Raw genomic sequence first — 17,576 nt, 5'->3', positions numbered from 1 at the left:
AAAGACAAATTCAACACACTTGAAATAATAATACACACTACGTTAGAGAAGTTCACTTTTTATTTCAAAAATATGGAAATGACAGCTTAACATTTTATGAATTTTTGCTCCATCATTAGTAAATAATAGTCAGTATAAGTCTGTCTCAGCATGTTGAATCTTTACAATAATTTACGCACCTAAAAATCACACATTTTTCATGAGGTAGAGGTCTACCGTATTACATAAGGAGGGTTTCATTTCCCAACTGGGAAAGTGTGTAATGTAGAGTCCACTGATAAAGTCATGCCTACAGTGAATTATTGTATAAACTATGGCGTTCATTGCTTATCAGCACAATAATGTTTTTCAGCACTTAAAGGTAAAAAATCTCTTCAGGAAATAAAACAAATGAATATGAAATCATGGAGTGAACAAATACAATTTCACACTAAAACAAAAAAAGCAACTGCTTTATTTAAAACATTTAATGAAATCGGAAATGTCTATAAGGCTACATTACAGTTCCATACAAACAGTTCTCAGTGCATAGCCATACAAAGCAGTCTTAAAAGTGATAACATTAAAAACTTTGCTGTTTTGTTTGTTTGTTTTCAAGTACGCACAAATGCAATGATTTCAAAGCCTGGTCCCTGCGCATTAAACTCTCACTTCCAACAAACTGAAAGTTGAATACATATTCAAGTCTTGAAGGTGCTGAGGTCATGTGTACATGGCTCCATGTAGATCCTCTAGTCTGTGTTCTCTTTGCTTTCTCCGTTCCTGTAAAAACAAACAAACACACTAAATGCTCTGGTATATTCTTAAGGTGTCTCAAACGAATACAATGAATGAGTTACAGAAACAATAACGGTGCATGACATTAAAAAGAAAACAGATATTGCACTCTTACCTTGTCTTTTTTGAACTCCTCATAGTCTGGATTGTCAGTGGGTAGCTCAAGTCGACACAAGGGACATGAGTTGGTCTGTAATGTTATGTAGAAACACTTATGATTATGATCAGCATACCTAAGTTTGGGGTTGGTAAGATTCTTTCATGTTTCTGAAAGAAGTCTCTTATGCTCACCAAGGCTGCATTTATTTAATAAAAATACAGTACTACTGTGAAATATTATTATAATTTAAAGTAAGTGTTTTCTGTTTTAACATATTTCAAAATGGTCTCTATTCTAGCTCTATTCAAAGCTGAATATTCAGCATCATTACTCCAGTCTTCAGTGTCACATGATTCTTCAGAAAGCATTCTAATATAGTGATCTGCTGCTTAAAAAAACACTCAGAATTGTTGAAAACAGTTGTGCTGCTCGATAATTTTTGTGGAAACTGTGATAGGTTTTATTCAGGATTTGATTGATATAGCGAGTTTGATTAATACAGTTTACAATCCAATCCAAATTAATCTCTGTTATTGTCCCTTGTAATAAACTGAATGCATTTTTGCTTACTGGAGGATCATAGAGAAGACAAAATCACTAAACATACCTTACTAAGCCATGGCATGATGCATCCCGTGTGGAACAGATGTTTACAGGGCATCTCTCTCACAGTCTCTTGCTCCTCGAACTCCAGTAAACACACCGGACACTTCAGTGCTTTATCTGTCAAATGAAAAAAAAGAGCTTGAGGATAGCTCAAGAAGAATGATAGTCATGGACACCAAGGATTCAAGACCGTCTAATTCAATCAAACTTGCTGCCAATGCCAAACACAATAAAACATCTAAATTATTACCAATTACCCAGTTGCTAATGTTCCTTCGTGCAACAATGTCTTCTATGAATGTGTTTGCAGATGATTTTGAAATGAGCAGTCTGTCACCTGCTTGTTCTGGGGAGATGATGACCACAGGAAGACTCTGAACCACAGCTTTGGCTGCAGGAGGCGGGAGACGCTGGTCCCAATCCGACAAATCAAATGAACCCGAGTCTATGTCAAGGCCCTGCATCAGAGACCTATAGCCGCATAATTGTTAAAAATGGTTAGCAATATCATTACGTTCTCATCCACATAGCTGACAAAAACTATAAAAAGGTTGGTTTTAATACAAATACTAATCAACTACTATTATGCTAATGCTGTTATTTAACAGAACATAATTAAGCAAATCAACAGTAACATTCAAAAGTTTGGGGTTGGTAATTGGTATTTTTTATTTAATGTTTTTGAAAATCTCTTTACTCACCAAGGCTTGTTTGATCAAATACAGTAAAAATTTTGAAATATTATTACAACTTAAAATAACTGTTTTCTGTTTTAATATATTTTAAAATGGAATTTATTTCTGTGATGGCAAAGCTTCAGAGTCACATGATCCGTCACAAATATGCTGAATGAAACAACATTAAGTGCTGCTGCTTAGTATTTTCGTAGAAACCGTAATTTCATTTTTTCAATCCTTTGTAATATTATAAATGCCTTTACTGTCACTTTTGATTATTTTCAATCCTTGCTGAATACAATAATTTTTTTTTTTTTTTAAATCTTACTGACCACAGACTTATGAATGGTAATGTATATGTACACACACACTGAAAAGAAAGAAACTGTGTAGACACTGATTAAAGAAATGAGTTTGAGTTGGTCTAGAGAACACTGTCCTGCTAGTTACCTGGCAAGCTCCAGCAGGGCGTTCTGTCGGTACTGTTCTTCTGGATTTGTGGGCTCACAGTCATGCTCATCAAAATATGAGGCCATTTTCTACTTCACCTGATAAACACATAGGCCATCTGAATGACATTCAACGGAGCGGTTGTGGAAACCTGAAGGTTCAGGATCTGTTCTAACAATGAAGTTGCTAATTCACTCTCATATAACAATAGTTGAGAGTTTAAGCAACTATTTTTATAGCGAATGTTTATATTTTCGAAACCAGTGTTACACTGATGCAAATAAGTAACATTTAAACTGGTTACTATCCAAAAACAACCATGGTAAATTGTCAGGTAACGTTAGTCTTTCTCTTCTCAGACTTACTGACAGGCAAAGAGACAAAATATGAGGTGGACATAAAGTACCGTTTGAGATCCAATAGCTTTTAAAAGATACAGGCTGCTAACATCTCTATCTAAAAACAATAATAACGTTAACGTACCCCTGCTAGCTGGCTAGCATAATAATTCAAAGTTCTAATTTACCAAACATAAATGAATCCCAAAAAGTACGTAACGTACTAACCTTATTCTTCTAAACGTCTAAAAAAAAAAATCGTAAACGAAATTCGACCAACTGTAAATTCACCCACAGTTATGAAATTGCTAATCATCAGGATGGAAACTTGTTTCACTGCACTGTCAGCGCGGACACAACAACTCTATCGCGATATTTGCGAGAGGGCTGGGGTTGCCAGAGTGTGGTTAAACAAATCCACCAGCATTGTCATTGCAATTATTAAATGTGTACAGCGGGTGTTTGAGACTGTTAATTATATATATTTTTTTCTTTTTCATTTGAAAACTTAACAACAAATATTGATTTGATAAAAAAAAAAAAATGCTTTGCATTATGCACAAACAAAAATAAATCTCATCAAGTTTCTAGTCCTGCAGGCAGTTAGTGGGTGTGTGTGGTTGCCATGACACTGATGGCCATGGATGCGTACATGTCAACCAATTTCTGCTGTTCAGACCATAGACTGTAAAAAAGACCCGTGTCTAGAGAAAACTTCGAGTGGAAACAGATTGACGTAAGTGTAAAAACCTATTTTAAAAACTCGGCCAAATCATGCGTAAAGTTATGTTTGAGAGTTCCGAAACAAAGCAAAAAAAAAAAAAAAGTTTTAATTACTGTTAATTCATTGAGAGCTACAAACCATGCTGCACTATGTGTGTAGTTTTTCTTCAGAGCAAGAGAGAAAAAGTATTTGTAAATTTTTCTGTTAAAATACAACTGCAAATGTACCTAGCTATTAATTAGCATAAATACACATATGTGAGATATGCAGCGTTGCATTATCCTTGTTTGAAATCTGTGAAGTGTTGTTTTTTATTAGACTTTATGAGGTTCTTTTTGTATGGTCCCTAGTGTTTGTTGAGGACCCTTTCTGCTGCGTTTCCTAGGCAACCATATAACCAACAACTCCCCTCTTAAAACTCTCTGCTTCCATTCTAACTCAAATTCTCTGAATTCCAAAGAGGTATGTTAGTTTTGTATCTCATTCTCATGCAGAAATGAACTTTCTCATTTTTAGAACAATCATGGAAAATGAAAGATCTGGAGAAAACACTGATGAGCTGCTCTCTGCGGGTCAGAAACCATCGAAATTTTCCTTTCATGCTTATCCTGTATCTGCTGCAGTACGCACTGCTGTATATCTCTTTTCTTCTCAGATGTGGACGAGGGGGTTGATGTTTATGGGCTTATACCTCTGGCATTGTCCCATGATCACTGTGATGTACTGCTGGATGCCATAGACACACAACTGAGTCATCTACAGGTCAAGCACTTACAGTCTGATGAAATATTTATAAGCATGGTGTATTATTTTTGTCATTGCAAGAGTAGAATTTTGTCCTTACTTTGTGTTCCACCAATAGATCCACAGCCAAAGCCGAATGCATGGAGGAAACTCCAAGAGATATGAATTTCCTTTCTTGGGCAAGCATGAACCATTTTTCTTCAATAACAGTCATATCGAATTTTTAGTAGATTTTTTTAATGTCATATTTATTTATTCTTATTTGATTTGATTTATTTGTTATTTGTAAATGCAGTTGTTTTCCTAATGTTCTACATATTCCAGGCTATCTTGATCGGAGTCAGTCTCTAAGTAAAGACACAGGCTTGGGAAGCACTGTTCCAACCAATGATAAAACACCATCCAACCTTGACGGGACTCAGTCAGGTAGTCCATGCAATTGCTTCCCATATGTAATAGAACATAGAACCAAATCATTGTCCAAAGTAGAACAGATATGAATATTAGGCATAGGTGTAGCTTGACATTTGAGCTCGAACCAAGCCAGTCGATCTGGACAGTCAAACTCATTTTAGCTTTTCTATAGTACACCTACAAATTTATACTTCATGTACCATTTACGTGATTTTACTATGATTACACTGATCAGCAGAAAGCATGTGAAGATTGTCACTGCAACCAGATAAACTGTATGGAAATAACTTAACAATTATAAACACATTGAAAATAATGCACTATGAACATGTTTGTCAACATGATGTCAAAGTAGACCTTTATTAAGCAAATCAAGGAGAAAATAACCTACCCACTGCTTTAAAACAGACATCTGATTCAAGTCCGCCTAAATGGCAGGCACACAAACCCTTTTATATAAATATCTTTATATTTGTTACAGAATTCCAAAAGAAATGCACAAGATAAGTGTTAATTACTTCATGTAATCTTATGTTAGGCCTATTATATATTTTATTCCATACCCCTACTTTAATTCATGTAATCATATTTTTTTAATCTATCACCCCTCTAGTTTAGTTAGTTATTTTATGACTTATTCTCTCTCTACTTTTTGTTAATCTAGTGTTATTATATTTCTTACACTGGCACCCCTCTACTTTAGTTAATGTTATTGTATAGCATAATAGAATTTAAACTTTACAGTTTCTTACAGTCTGCTTATTGGTGTTCTTTTTGGTGGTCTTCTTAAAATCCACCATCATTTCCTCTTCAAAATATCAAAAGGCAAAGATGACAAAACAGAGCATCAGACAATGGAGATGATAAAGTTTGGCGTCGCAGCTACAGATGTGTGGCATCCTGAGGGAAGTGGCAGCTTGAGCTCTGTGTCCAAGGTAGAGCAGTGTTGTTGGAGACTGGAGAGGCTTCTTGGGAGAAATGCTGAGGTGGCAGGGATGGGAAACGAGGAGGACGACGTCACGATGGACAGCGTCTGCACTGAGGACTTCTCAACACGCTTTACAGAGGAAATGTTGGTCCTGCCAGCCTCAGGTACACAAACTTAGCAAGGAGAAGTAAGCAGTTACCTCTAGTCTATTATCTGATCTTGTGTGATAGGTCAGAATGAGGAAAATGATAAAAACCACTGATAAATAGCACCAAAATAATCAGAAATGTGGCAGCACAGCACTGTAGAAGGTCTGCTATTGGATTTTCCCATTCATATTTGTGACCCTGGACCACAAAGCCAGTCATAATGGTCAATTAGAAAAGCTACATGAATAAGCTTTCCATTGATGTATGGTTTGTTAGGATCGGACAATATTTGGCCGAGATACAACTATTTGAATATCTGGAATGCGAGGGTGCAAAAAAATCAAAATATTGAGAAAATCGCCTTTAAAGTTGTCCAAATGAAGTTCTTAGCAATGCAAATTACTAATCAAAAATTAAGTTTTGATATATTTAAGGTAGGAAATTACAAAATATCTTCATGGAACATGATCTTTACTTAATATCCTAATGATTTTTGGCATAAAAGCAAAATCGATAATTTTGACCTATACATTGTATTGTTGGCTATTGCTACAAATATACCCGTGCTACTTATGGCTGGTTTTGTGGTCCAGGGTCACAAATAGAAACATGAAGAAAGTTACTAATAAATGGGAAATAAATGTAATATTCACTTTCTACTTTCATGTACATTTCTTTATTCCAAAAGGCGTTTTTGTTTCAGCGATGCCATAGAAGAAACATTCTGTTTCCCAAAGAACTTTTAGGTGAACGGTTCTAAAAATAACTATTTTTTTCATAGTGTGAAGAACATTTTAATAATCTCAATAACCTTTTAACACTATAAAGAACCTTTTGTGCAATGCAAAGGTTCTATAGATGTTAAAGGTTCTTCATAGAACCATCAATGCCAGTATAGAACCTTTATTTTTAAGAGTATACTTCATTGATGTGTAGTCAGTGTATTATAGCATACACAGTAGATGTGTAAGAGGAATTTCATGTTTTTAAAGCATGCTTGCCAAATCTTCTAAAAGTCACCTCAGAGCTCACTGAGCCCCACAGGAGCCCTTACCATGAAAGATCTATGAATGATCCAGAACATCCATGCAGAACACCTTTGAGGCACCTCACAGGTACAGCAGCAGTGTTTAAGCTGTTATGGTTATATCTCCTTTGTGAATCACTGAAGCAAGACTAAGAAGTGCAACAGAAAACATGCTCAAATAAAACCTTGTCCTCTGATAGGAATCCCCATGCAGAGTTTTGATTCAGTCACCATAGACACTGATCTGGACACAGTGTGCTCAGAACAGGTTCAACAGCACCTGAAATCTGCAATCAGCAACAGGACAAGTACAGGTGTGGGCAACATATTAATTAATGTATGTCAAATGTCATGTGTTCTATTTGTGTGCTGAATGCATGTGTGAATTTATTGATGCTATAATCCTTTTTTATTTTGCATGCATGCCACAGGCACACGCTTCGCAAAATATGCAGATAGAGTAAACTCTGACTAGGAATATAATGGCAAATATGGTGTTATCTTTCTTTGCATTCCTTGTAAACTACAGCGAAGGGGGTTTATTTGAATTCCCTCTTATACATATATTACACAGTGAAATCGCATTGTTGTGATGTGTAATGATGCAACTAAATTACGCTACTCTTTGAGTTTGGTAAAAATAATAATAATAATTATATTTTTGAAAGAAGTCTTTTATGGTCACTAAGGCTGCATTTATTTGATCAAACATACAGTAAAAACAGTAATATTCTGAAATAGTACTACAGTTTAAAATAGCTATTTTCTACTTTTAAATATACTGTAAAATGTTATTTATTTATGTCAGTGTCACATGATCCTTCAGAAATCATTCTAATATGCTGATTTGGTGCTCAAGAAACATTTATTATTATTATTATCAAAGAACTACTGTGATATTATTATCACAGTAGTGTATATGTCACAGTAATGTTAAAAAATAATAATTTTTTTAGATATTTAAACTGCAATTGGTGCATAATATATTAACTTATCTTGATTTAAAAAAAAAAAAACATTTGTCTGTTCTTATGTGTGCCACTATAGCCTTTCATCTGAGCAGAGGAAATGGATACTGTACAGGACAAACCAGCCCAATTCAAAACAATCTTCAATCCTTCAGGTATTTCTCAAAAATTTAACTGGAGAACAATTTAAGACTGGAGACAATCTTAGGAAGAGCTTATGACAGCTTGGATAATGTGTCCTGTGGTGGTGTTTATTCCATGCTGCTGACTTTAGCTGCCTGTGGGCAAAAACCCTCATTACTGCCATGTTTGCGTAGTTTCATTGGAAGTTTTTATGAAGAGATATGTTGTGCCCTCCGATTACTAAAGTTGCATAATCTTTATAAGAAACAATATATATGTTCATGAGAAACATTATGCGAATATTTCTAATTAAAACCATTCCTCGCTATTACTCTGTATGTGTTGTAGCTCTGATGATGAGAGAACTGTTGAGGAGACGAGTAGTGAAGGTGCTGTGTCAAAGCTTGACTGCAGAAGAAGGAGACATTCATCTGGCAGGAAGGGGAAGAGGAGACGTTTATACCGAAGCAAACGGAATGATTCCCGCATTGTAAGAGACCTCAATGCATTCTCTAAACAATTACTGTATTAATCAGTGTCAGTAGAGTTAATGGAGATTAATGATATATCATGTGCAATTATGTTTTTAACTGTTTTCAGAGCACAAAGAGAGATTGGGACCAGAGCAGAGTAGATGGAGATCAACACAATGAGCTGAGCATGTCACTTATTGAGCTTCAACGGCAAAAAACAGTATGAAAATCATATGATCAGTCTGTAATTTATGGAGCGAATTTTGTGCCGATATTCATCAAACAAATCCAGCGTTTTGCAAATAAACACAATCTGCTTTGCAAAGAAAAACTCGACTTTCAAACAAACGCAAACTGATTTGCAAATACAAAACTCTATTTGAGAGAAAATGCAGAGGTATGGACAAATATGTATTGTGTGTTACAACTGTGAGACTCATTTGCCTTTTTATGATGAAATGCGACTTGATTTTCTCACAAATGCGTGCAGGCAGATTTTCTCACATGTATGCAAACAGATTTTCTCACAAATGCAATCCAAAAACAGCAGATGGAGCTGTTGGTCAATTTACGCTAGTCTCTCGAGACCCGAAACACCTCTTTACCTTTTTAGGGACTACAGCAGACCAACATGAGTGGGGAACGGGTGAGTTTCTGTCTTACTATATCTATAATTAACCATTTAGCCTAGGTGTTTTCACAAGCGTCCCCACTACAATGTTAGTGAAATTCACAATAAGTGCTGTAAAGTTGTTAACATGATCAATGATGTTGTTTCTGGTTCAGAAGTGGCTTGGTAGCCCTTTTCCTGAAGATGTCTGAGCGTGGTGACTCTTGATGCACTGACTCCAGCTTCAGTTCTCTCCTTGTGAAGCTCTCCCAAGTGTTTGAATCAGCTTTGCTTGACAGTATTCTCAAGCTTGCAGTCATGCCTGTTGCTTGTGCACCTTTTCCTACCCAAATTCTTCCTTCCAGTCAACTTAGCATTTAATATGCTTTGATACAGCACTCTGTAAACAGCCACACCTTTCAGTAATGACCTTCTGTGACCCTCTTTGTGGAGGGCGTCAATGTTCGTCTTCTGGATCATTGCCAAGTCAGCAGTCTTCTCCATTATTGTGGTTTCAAAGAACAAGAGATACCCAGAATTTATACTGTAGGGATGGTCATTAATTGAAACTCAAATGTAAATATTCTAATATTTTGAGATACTGATTTTTGACTTTCATGAGCTGTAAGCTCTAATCATCAAAATTAAAACAAAAAACTTTTGAAATGTTTTACTTTACATGCAATGAATCTAAAATATATGAAAGTTTCACTTTTTGAAATAAGTTACAAGAAAAAATAAACTTTTTCACGACATTCTAATTTATTGAGATGCACCTGTATTTGTCCATACCTCTGCATTTTCTCTCAAATAGAGTTTTGTATTGATTTTTGGCATAAAAGAAAAATGGATCATTTTGACCCATACAGTTTATTTTTGGCTATTGCTACAAATGTACCCCTGCGACTTAAGACTGGTTTTGTGGTCCAGGGTCACATATGCACTATTTTCTAAATCAGTCAGCTGAATGTAAATAAATGTATTATAAAGATGCTGCTTGACATTCAGTGTGATTTGATGATTTTGTTTATTGTCAGTGTGTAAGCCACAGTGTATCTGTGCTGGAGAGGGAGGAGATGGACAGACTGCTGGATAATGCCAAATCTGAACTGTTCTCAGAACAGAGACGTTTCAGACACATACTGGACTCTATGCAGGAGGTAGATCACTTATACATACTGCACTATTAGATGTGGAACTTTAGTTTATTGAATTAAATACATAGCCAAAGTCAATATTGTAGAACAGTTCTACACTATACCTTGAAAATATATTCAGACTAATTGTCCTGTTTTACTGAATTATAATTTATATTTGAATCTAGTCTTTTAATTGGCCATTTTTGTGTTAGAACATTTGGGAAAAGGAGAGATGAACAGGCACGAAAGTAGTTCTTAATGCCCAAATAAAAAGTGCATTAATATGTTGCATAATAATGAAAAACATAGATTAATCTCTTTGTCATTGTCTCACTCAGACGCTGGATGAGGTGAATCAGGAGCTGGAGCAGTCGGAGGAGGACTGCAGGGCTCTCCGACAGAAATGCACTGAGCTGGAGGAGCAGCTGGCTAATACGATCAAAGAAAAAGATCAAATAAAGGAGGTTCTCACTTTTGTTACTTCTTCTAAATCTACAATAACAATGTTTTCAGTATCTGATACAGTTTGCAGATCAGTTTCAGAAACTGTACAACATGTGTGCAGTCTTTACAAAAAGATCTAGAGCAACAAGTGAAGCGTTTTGGAGTGCTGGAGCGAATCGTTGCCCAGAAGGAGCTGCTTTTGCAGGGGACCGAAGAAACAAAGGAAGCCCTTCTTCAGGAGCTCTGTTCACTGAGAGAGGAGCACAGCTTTAAACTGAGAGAAATACAGAGCAAGACAGTAATATATATTTTTTAAAGAGATTAATATTTATTTAGCAAGGATGCATTAAATTGATCAAAAGTGTCTTTACTCTCTATTCATCCTAGAATCCTAAAGAAAGTATCACTGTTTTCACAAAAATATTAAGCAGCACAACTGGTTTCAACATTGCTAATAATAAGAAATGTTTCTTCAGCAACGAATCAGCATATTAGATCGATTTCTAAATGATCATGTGACACTGAAGACTGGAGTGATGATGTGTGATGCCAGTACAGAAATAAATCACATTTTACAATATATTCTGAAAGATTATGTTGATGAAAAACATTGATATGCTGGTTCACCAGCTAGACCAGCATCAAATTATCACTAGTCACCTTAAACCAGTCTGAACAATGTGTGCTGGTCTTTTCAGCTGGGCATAGTGTTGTTTATTACATGTGATTATCAATCCCTTTTCAGGTGCAAGAAATTGAGCAACTAACATTACAGTTAACCAAAAGCCACAAACAGGAGCTTCAAAAGGTAATATGGTTTATTTACTGAGAGATTTATCACAGATTATTCATATACATAATGCCAATCTCTGAATCTGTTTGGTTTGAATGTGTGAATCCAGATGCATCAGCAGGCGGATGAGTTGAGGTCAGCTGCTCTCAGTGAACAAGCTCAGACCCACAAACATAGTCTGGACTCCTTACACAACTGCATCCAGGTCAGCTGTCACACCGTGTGCTCTGACAAGACTGCAGTTCAGTCTTATATACACATTCATTTCTTTCTCTTTCAGATGAAAGATGAGGAGCTGAAGAGACTCAGAGAGGCTCTAGAGCAGCATGAGGAGAAGATGAGGAGGCAAGCAGAGGAACTCAAAAGAGAAACTCAGGAAAAGGTTCCCTCCCTGTTTATCTGTTTTACAACAACTCTGAAGTGCTAATGACAGATTTATCAAGGATGTATGCTCTCCCATGTTTAAATTCTTGTTCACTCTAAAGAGCCAGTGCATCTCTTGTCATCTGATCTAACAGATTCGAAAGGCTGTGAAACGAGAGGAAAGGAAGTGGGAGGAACTGAGAGAGAAGGCTCTTAAAGAGCAGCGTGGGACTCTGGAGCAGCAAATAGAGGAGGCACTGAGGAGAGGGAAAACACAAGTGGAGAAGGAGAGAAGGAATGCACTGGCCTTACAGAGCAAAGTGACCGAGCTTCAGAAAGTAAGTGGTATCAGAAGCTGTCTTTTTATTCTTTGCATTTACACTTTTATGGTTACATTGAATACATTTATATTAATAAATATTTAATAATAGACAATAAATAGGTGAATGTCACAGAATGACTCAAGAACATGTCAGGGTCATATATTGTTTTAATTGTATAGTACATTTATGCATTAGCAGACTCTTTTGTCTTCTTTGCAAAGAGTTTTTTTTTTTTTTGTATTTCTATCTATACATCATGGTAGTATTTGATATATTGCTTCTAGGGACGTAACGATTCACTTAACTCACGGTGCGATACGTTTCACAATACGATTTTTTTTTATACAAATTGAGATTTAATACAAATCTAAGACAATGTCAGAATTAAAAAATGTGGTTCTAAACATAGGCTTCATTTATCCATGCAAAATATCATTTGTTTCTGGTTAATTTCTGGTTTCTTGTTACAGGAGTCAGAGAAGGAGGTGGTGCGCCTGAAGCAAACTTTGCAGCGGGCTGAAAAAGAGCTTCAGGAGCTGAGGACAGCCCTCTCTGAGAAAGACCAAAAACACAAGAGAAGAACAGCCAGACTTGAGCAGCAGAGCAAACTCTGGGCGCAGGACATACACAGCGAGTGTGTTTGCTTGCAGGAGTTACTTAAACACAATGGCCTAGCTGTTGAAAGCAAGAACTCATCAGACAGGTGTGCTCACTTACTTGTAGTACATACAGTATGTTCATGTAAAATAGACTTCTACCCAAGACATTGTGCACTGGTCCTACTGTAGGGAAATGCAAGTTCAAATCCAGCCTATGTCATACTCTGATTCTGCTCTCTTTCCAAATAATCTACTATCTCTGTCAATTTACATTGCATTTACACACATTTGTATTAAGCTTCTGTCCAAAGCAACTTACAAATAAGGGACGTAAGACTATTTTGCAAATAAGTCTAAAAAAATAAAATAAAATAAAAATACTAAAATAAAAAAAATTAGGTATTTTTAAATTCGGTATGCCGTTCCGAATCTAACGAGACTGATCTGAACTACTCATGTGCCCTCAGATAATGTTTGTTATAATACATAACAACTTTGTTCCAAATCCACTAAAGTGTTGCGAAGATATAGCCTCATGTCCATTTTTGCGCAAATTTAATCAAATTTGTTAACACGCTTTACGAAAACGCAATTTTGGTGAAAACTGAACAATACATCTAGGACTAGTTCAAAAAGTAGATTTTTCGGATAATTCAAAATTGTGAAAAATCTTGAACCATAGACATTTAAATTTTGGTATACATTTGACTCTGTATGAGCCATGGAATCAGGAAAAAATTATTTTGCTTTTAGACCTTATGTTTCAAAAGTTAGGAAGTCATAAAAGAACCCAGAACAACATCTAAAGAACTGCAGGCCTCACTTGCCTCAATTAAGGTCAGTGTTCATGATTCAACAATAAGAAAGAGACTGGACAAAAACAGCATCCATGGGAGAGTTCCAAGGCAAAAGCCATTGATGACCAAAAAGAACACAAAGGCTCGTCTCACATTTGCCAAAAAATATCCTGATTATCCCCAAGACTTTTGGGCAAATATTCTTTGGACTGATGTGACTAAAGTTGAACTTTTTGGAAGGTGTGTGTCCCGTTACATCTGGCATAAAACCAACACAGCATTTCATAAAAAGAACATCATACCAACAGTCAAACATGGTGGTGGTAGTGTGATGGTCTGAGGCTGCTTTGCAGCTTCAGAACCTGGATGACTTGCCAAAATTGATGGAACCATGAATTCTGCACTCTATCAGAAAATCCTGAAGGAGAATGTCCAGCCATCAGTTTGTGACCTCAAGCTCAAGTGCACTTGGGTTCTGCAGCAGGACAATGATTCCAAACACAGCAGCAAATCCACCTCTGAATGTCTCAAGAAAAACAAAATTAAGGTTTTGGAGTGGCCAAATCAAAGTCTGGACTTAAATCCGACTGAAATGCTGTGGCATAACCTTAAACAGTCCTTTCATGCTCGAAAACCCTCCAATGTGTCTCAATTAAAACAATTCTGCAAAGAAGAGTGGGCCAAAATTCCTTCACAGCGATGTGAGAGACTCATTGCCAGTTATCGCAAACACTTGATTGCAGTTGTTGCTGCAAAGGGTGGCACAACCAGTTAATAGATTTAGGGGGCAGTTGCTTTTTCAAGTAGTGCCAGGCAGGTTTGGACAGCTTTTTTTCCTTAATAAATGAAATCATTATTTCAAATCTACATTTGTATTGACGTGGGTTATCTTTGTGTAATATTACAATTTTTTTGATGATCTGAATCATTCAAGTGTGACAAATATGCAAATATTTTCACACCACTGTATACTGTTAGTGACACTGTATTTTGCTTTATAACCAGGTATATTTAAATATTTTCTGGTTCAGTCCTACAGTGAGTGAAACTCTTCAGACCCTGCAGTCCTTCACAAAGGCCCTACAGCAACATATTAATGATTTAAAAAATGAGATCAATTCACAGAGACGTGCTGTACTGCAGCTCAGCCGAGAAAAGGTACAAAGTTTTAAACAAAATACACATAATCACAGCAACACAGCACTTATGAGGAGATGCTGCTCATGTGTTTCAGGAGCAAGAGCTACATCTGCAGAAAAAGCAGCTGTTGGAGGAAAAGCAACAAGCACTGGCTGCTCTAAAAGATAAACTCATACAGGTATACTACCATTTGCACATAGAATATATACTATTTATTTATAATTGTAAAGCAACTAACACTGTGAACTAAATTCCTTAGAATGTATTAATATCTTGATTTATGTCTCTGTTTTGTTTACTGCTGTGTGTGTAAACCTAAGGAGCACATTGAGGAAATGAGCAGCATATCTCGAGCACAGCTGTGCATGAACAATGATGATACAGACAAACCGTGTGTCCATCTGCACAGGCAGCTGCGGTCTAAAGATAATGAGCTCAGACAGGTGCAGAACAACAAGGCACAGTGGAAAGACAAAACCACTGCAAGACTTGCACACAAATTTGAGCTGGAGCTTAGTGCAGAGCTGGACAGGTGCGTCATACGCTGTTTCTTGAATCTTAAAAGCTTATTTTTATTTAACTTTCACAAGTTGAATGATTAGGTCAGTATTCAAAAAAGCACCACTTTCATGTAGAACAACACTACATTATTAAAACATGTCTTTTTTTTCTTAAGTCATGCCTCATTTCACCTATGGCACCAAGTGAACTGCTCAATAAATAAATGAACGAACTGGCTACCATGGCTCATGATTTTAAATTGTACAAAATAACATTCAAATCTTGTTGGAACATCCACCATAACCTTTACTGTATTAAACAGGAGGGTCCCAAAGCCCAGAGCAGAGCAGCAGAAGAGACTGGAGAGACTGGAGAATGAGATGAGACATCTGACTGGGGTATATGCCAGTGTTTATTTTTGTATTCATTATTGCAAAATTATTATTTATTATATTTATTTACTATTATAGTTTTTTTATATACTTTGAAGTAGCTTTTATTTTCATGTTTTTAGTTTCATTTTAATTTTAAATGTGAACTTTTTTTAGTTTTTTTTTTTTTTAATACTATTTAGCTTTAATTTTCATACCTGAGCTTAAACTTGTTTTATTTCACTTAGTTGCCAAGGCAACATTTCATTTCATCCAACATTTTATATTTTATTTCAATTTCAAATTACAGCTCTTATTAATAATTTTAATAAAAGAAAATGTATACTGCTGTCATGCTGCTGGTATGAATTTTACCATAATTACTTCTATTCAGAACAACAGCACTTGTATCATATAGCTTAAATACAAACTGAAAACGTACTTGAAGCAACATTTGCATGCTTACTCTCTCTGTAATTCTTCATGATTGTAGTAGAACACATAGTAAGTTCATCTCCCTGATTCTCTGTTTTATCTGCAGCAATGCCGTGACTACAACGAATCCCATTCGGCACCCACAGCTCTTCAGGGTGACACAGACTTCCAAAACTCTCGAGTCACCCAAGACCTGACCTCTTATAAACTTCTGCGGCACCTCCAGAGTCGAATTTTTCAGCTTCAAGCAGAGAGCCAAACCCGCTGCCCCAGCCCGGTGAAGTGGGACAGGGATCCCACAGACCTGGGTGGGTCTTATTTGGACACGGTACATCAAGTTTTTAGATTATTAACACAGTTCAAAATATTTTACAGTTTTGTTTCAGTATTATTATTATTTTTTAATTAATATTTAAATTGGCTTTTATTTTTTAGCTTTTTATTTTTCAGTTTTCATTTTCATTTTTTGGTTTAATAGTTAACCAAAAGTTATTGACTTTTGCTTTTTAAATATTCTAACATTTATGTTTTAGTTTTTTGCTTTATTTCAATTAATCAAAATATTTTTTAATAGTTTGTTTAATTGTAGTTAACAATAACAACACTTGTATGCTGATGATACTTTTTATTTAAAAATAAATTTAAGTGTATGATTTTTTTATTTTTTTTATTTTACACAACACTTTTCAAGGATGTGAAACTAGGTTTCAAAGCTTCTCTTTTTTTTCCAGCAGATTGCTCCAGCCCAGGACAGCTATAGGACAGAAGATCACTTACCAGCAAAGACCATCTCCAGTTAACATTTACTTTCAGCACTAGAATTTGTTTATAAATTGTTGATTTTATAGGAAAACCATGTACAAGTAAAAAATAATTATTAATGGGATAGTTCACCCAAAAATGAAAATTGTGTCATTAATTACTCACCCTCATGCTGTTCCAAACCCATAAGACCTTTGTTCATCTTCAGAACACAAACAAAGATATTTTTGATGAAATCCGAGAGCTTTCTTACCCTCCATAGCCGGCGAGGGTACTACCACGTTCAAGGTTCAGAAACATACATTATTAAAATAGACATTATATAAACAGACATTATTAAAATAGTCCATGTGACATCAGTGGTTCAACCATAATTTTATGAAGCTACAAGAATACTTTTTGTGCACAAAGAAAACATAACGTCTTTCTTCAGCAATTCTCTGCCGCATGTTCACAGGAGTTACCACAATGCATGTAAAGTCATGTAAAGGGTTTGGAACATGAGGGTGAGTAATTAATGAAAGAATTTTCATTTTTGGGTGAACTATCCCTTTAATACTACCTCTGCGGAGCTCATGAGAGCTGTTCGTGGTCTGGACAGACAGACAGAGTCCTTCGCTGTAGGTGAACGTTTCAAATAGGCCTGTTAAAGACCAAAAGATGAACTTTGATATAAAATGAATAATTCTTGATCTTAGAATTGTGTTTGAGTTTGAACGGATGCAGTGTGTAGCTAACAGTATTTACAACTGGTCATTTAACTGTTAATTGTTTTTTAATGTGATTTTTATGAATTATTAT

At 35.8% G+C, this 17,576-nt stretch overlaps 2 protein-coding genes across 9 annotated transcripts; one reads left to right on the top strand and one right to left on the bottom strand.

The window, feature by feature from the left end:
- Window positions 1–42: 42 nt before the first annotated feature.
- On the bottom strand, window positions 43–3,366 carry rnf181 (ring finger protein 181). 2 transcript variants are annotated; one of them, XM_058776813.1, is made up of 6 exons: window positions 3,244–3,366; window positions 2,611–2,708; window positions 1,821–1,954; window positions 1,485–1,600; window positions 893–967; window positions 43–762 (listed from the first exon to the last, which is right to left on the bottom strand). In XM_058776813.1, the coding sequence occupies exons 2-6, from the start codon at window positions 2,694–2,696 to the stop codon at window positions 703–705; spliced, it is 471 nt and encodes a 156-aa protein (XP_058632796.1). In that variant the 5' UTR covers window positions 2,697–2,708; window positions 3,244–3,366; the 3' UTR covers window positions 43–702. The 2 variants fall into 2 exon arrangements, with proteins under 2 accessions (XP_058632796.1, XP_058632795.1); XM_058776812.1 differs by having other exon boundaries at window positions 3,177–3,333.
- Window positions 3,367–3,564: 198 nt separating this feature from the next.
- On the top strand, window positions 3,565–17,544 carry si:ch211-102c2.8 (trichohyalin). 7 transcript variants are annotated; one of them, XM_058776306.1, is made up of 25 exons: window positions 3,565–3,684; window positions 4,189–4,244; window positions 4,328–4,434; window positions 4,535–4,595; window positions 4,741–4,842; window positions 5,656–5,922; window positions 6,924–7,022; window positions 7,135–7,248; window positions 7,982–8,057; window positions 8,374–8,515; window positions 8,626–8,718; window positions 10,146–10,268; window positions 10,586–10,711; window positions 10,813–10,989; window positions 11,437–11,499; window positions 11,594–11,689; window positions 11,765–11,866; window positions 12,003–12,185; window positions 12,641–12,873; window positions 14,598–14,724; window positions 14,801–14,884; window positions 15,027–15,238; window positions 15,530–15,605; window positions 16,120–16,341; window positions 16,745–17,544. In XM_058776306.1, exons 1-25 carry the CDS (start codon window positions 3,593–3,595, stop codon window positions 16,811–16,813), a joined length of 3,102 nt encoding a protein of 1,033 aa, XP_058632289.1. In that variant the 5' UTR covers window positions 3,565–3,592; the 3' UTR covers window positions 16,814–17,544. The 7 variants fall into 7 exon arrangements, with proteins under 7 accessions (XP_058632289.1, XP_058632292.1, XP_058632291.1 ...); XM_058776309.1 differs by having other exon boundaries at window positions 6,900–7,022; window positions 16,120–16,321; window positions 16,748–17,544; XM_058776308.1 differs by having other exon boundaries at window positions 6,900–7,022; window positions 16,120–16,321.
- The last annotated feature ends 32 nt before the right edge of the window (window positions 17,545–17,576 follow it).

This window comes from Onychostoma macrolepis, chromosome 05 (assembly GCF_012432095.1).
Source record: "Onychostoma macrolepis isolate SWU-2019 chromosome 05, ASM1243209v1, whole genome shotgun sequence".
Taxonomy (NCBI): domain Eukaryota; kingdom Metazoa; phylum Chordata; class Actinopteri; order Cypriniformes; family Cyprinidae; genus Onychostoma; species Onychostoma macrolepis.
This window is presented reverse-complemented; position numbering and strand designations above follow the sequence as displayed.

Coding starts and splice junctions, on each gene's coding strand:
- rnf181 (XM_058776813.1), bottom strand. CDS start 2,696: ATGGCCTCATATTTTGATGAGCATGACTGTGAGCCCACAAATCCAGAA. Junction 1,955..2,610: donor GCCCTGCTGGAGCTTGCCAG/GTAACTAGCAGG, acceptor ATGCGGCTATAG/GTCTCTGATGCAGGGCCTTG. Junction 763..892: donor AGGAGTTCAAAAAAGACAAG/GTAAGAGTGCAA, acceptor TTGTTTTTACAG/GAACGGAGAAAGCAAAGAGA.
- si:ch211-102c2.8 (XM_058776304.1), top strand. CDS start 3,593: ATGCGTACATGTCAACCAATTTCTGCTGTTCAGACCATAGACTGTAAA. Junction 8,719..10,145: donor AGCTTCAACGGCAAAAAACA/GTATGAAAATCA, acceptor GTTTATTGTCAG/TGTGTAAGCCACAGTGTATC. Junction 12,186..12,640: donor AAGTGACCGAGCTTCAGAAA/GTAAGTGGTATC, acceptor TTCTTGTTACAG/GAGTCAGAGAAGGAGGTGGT.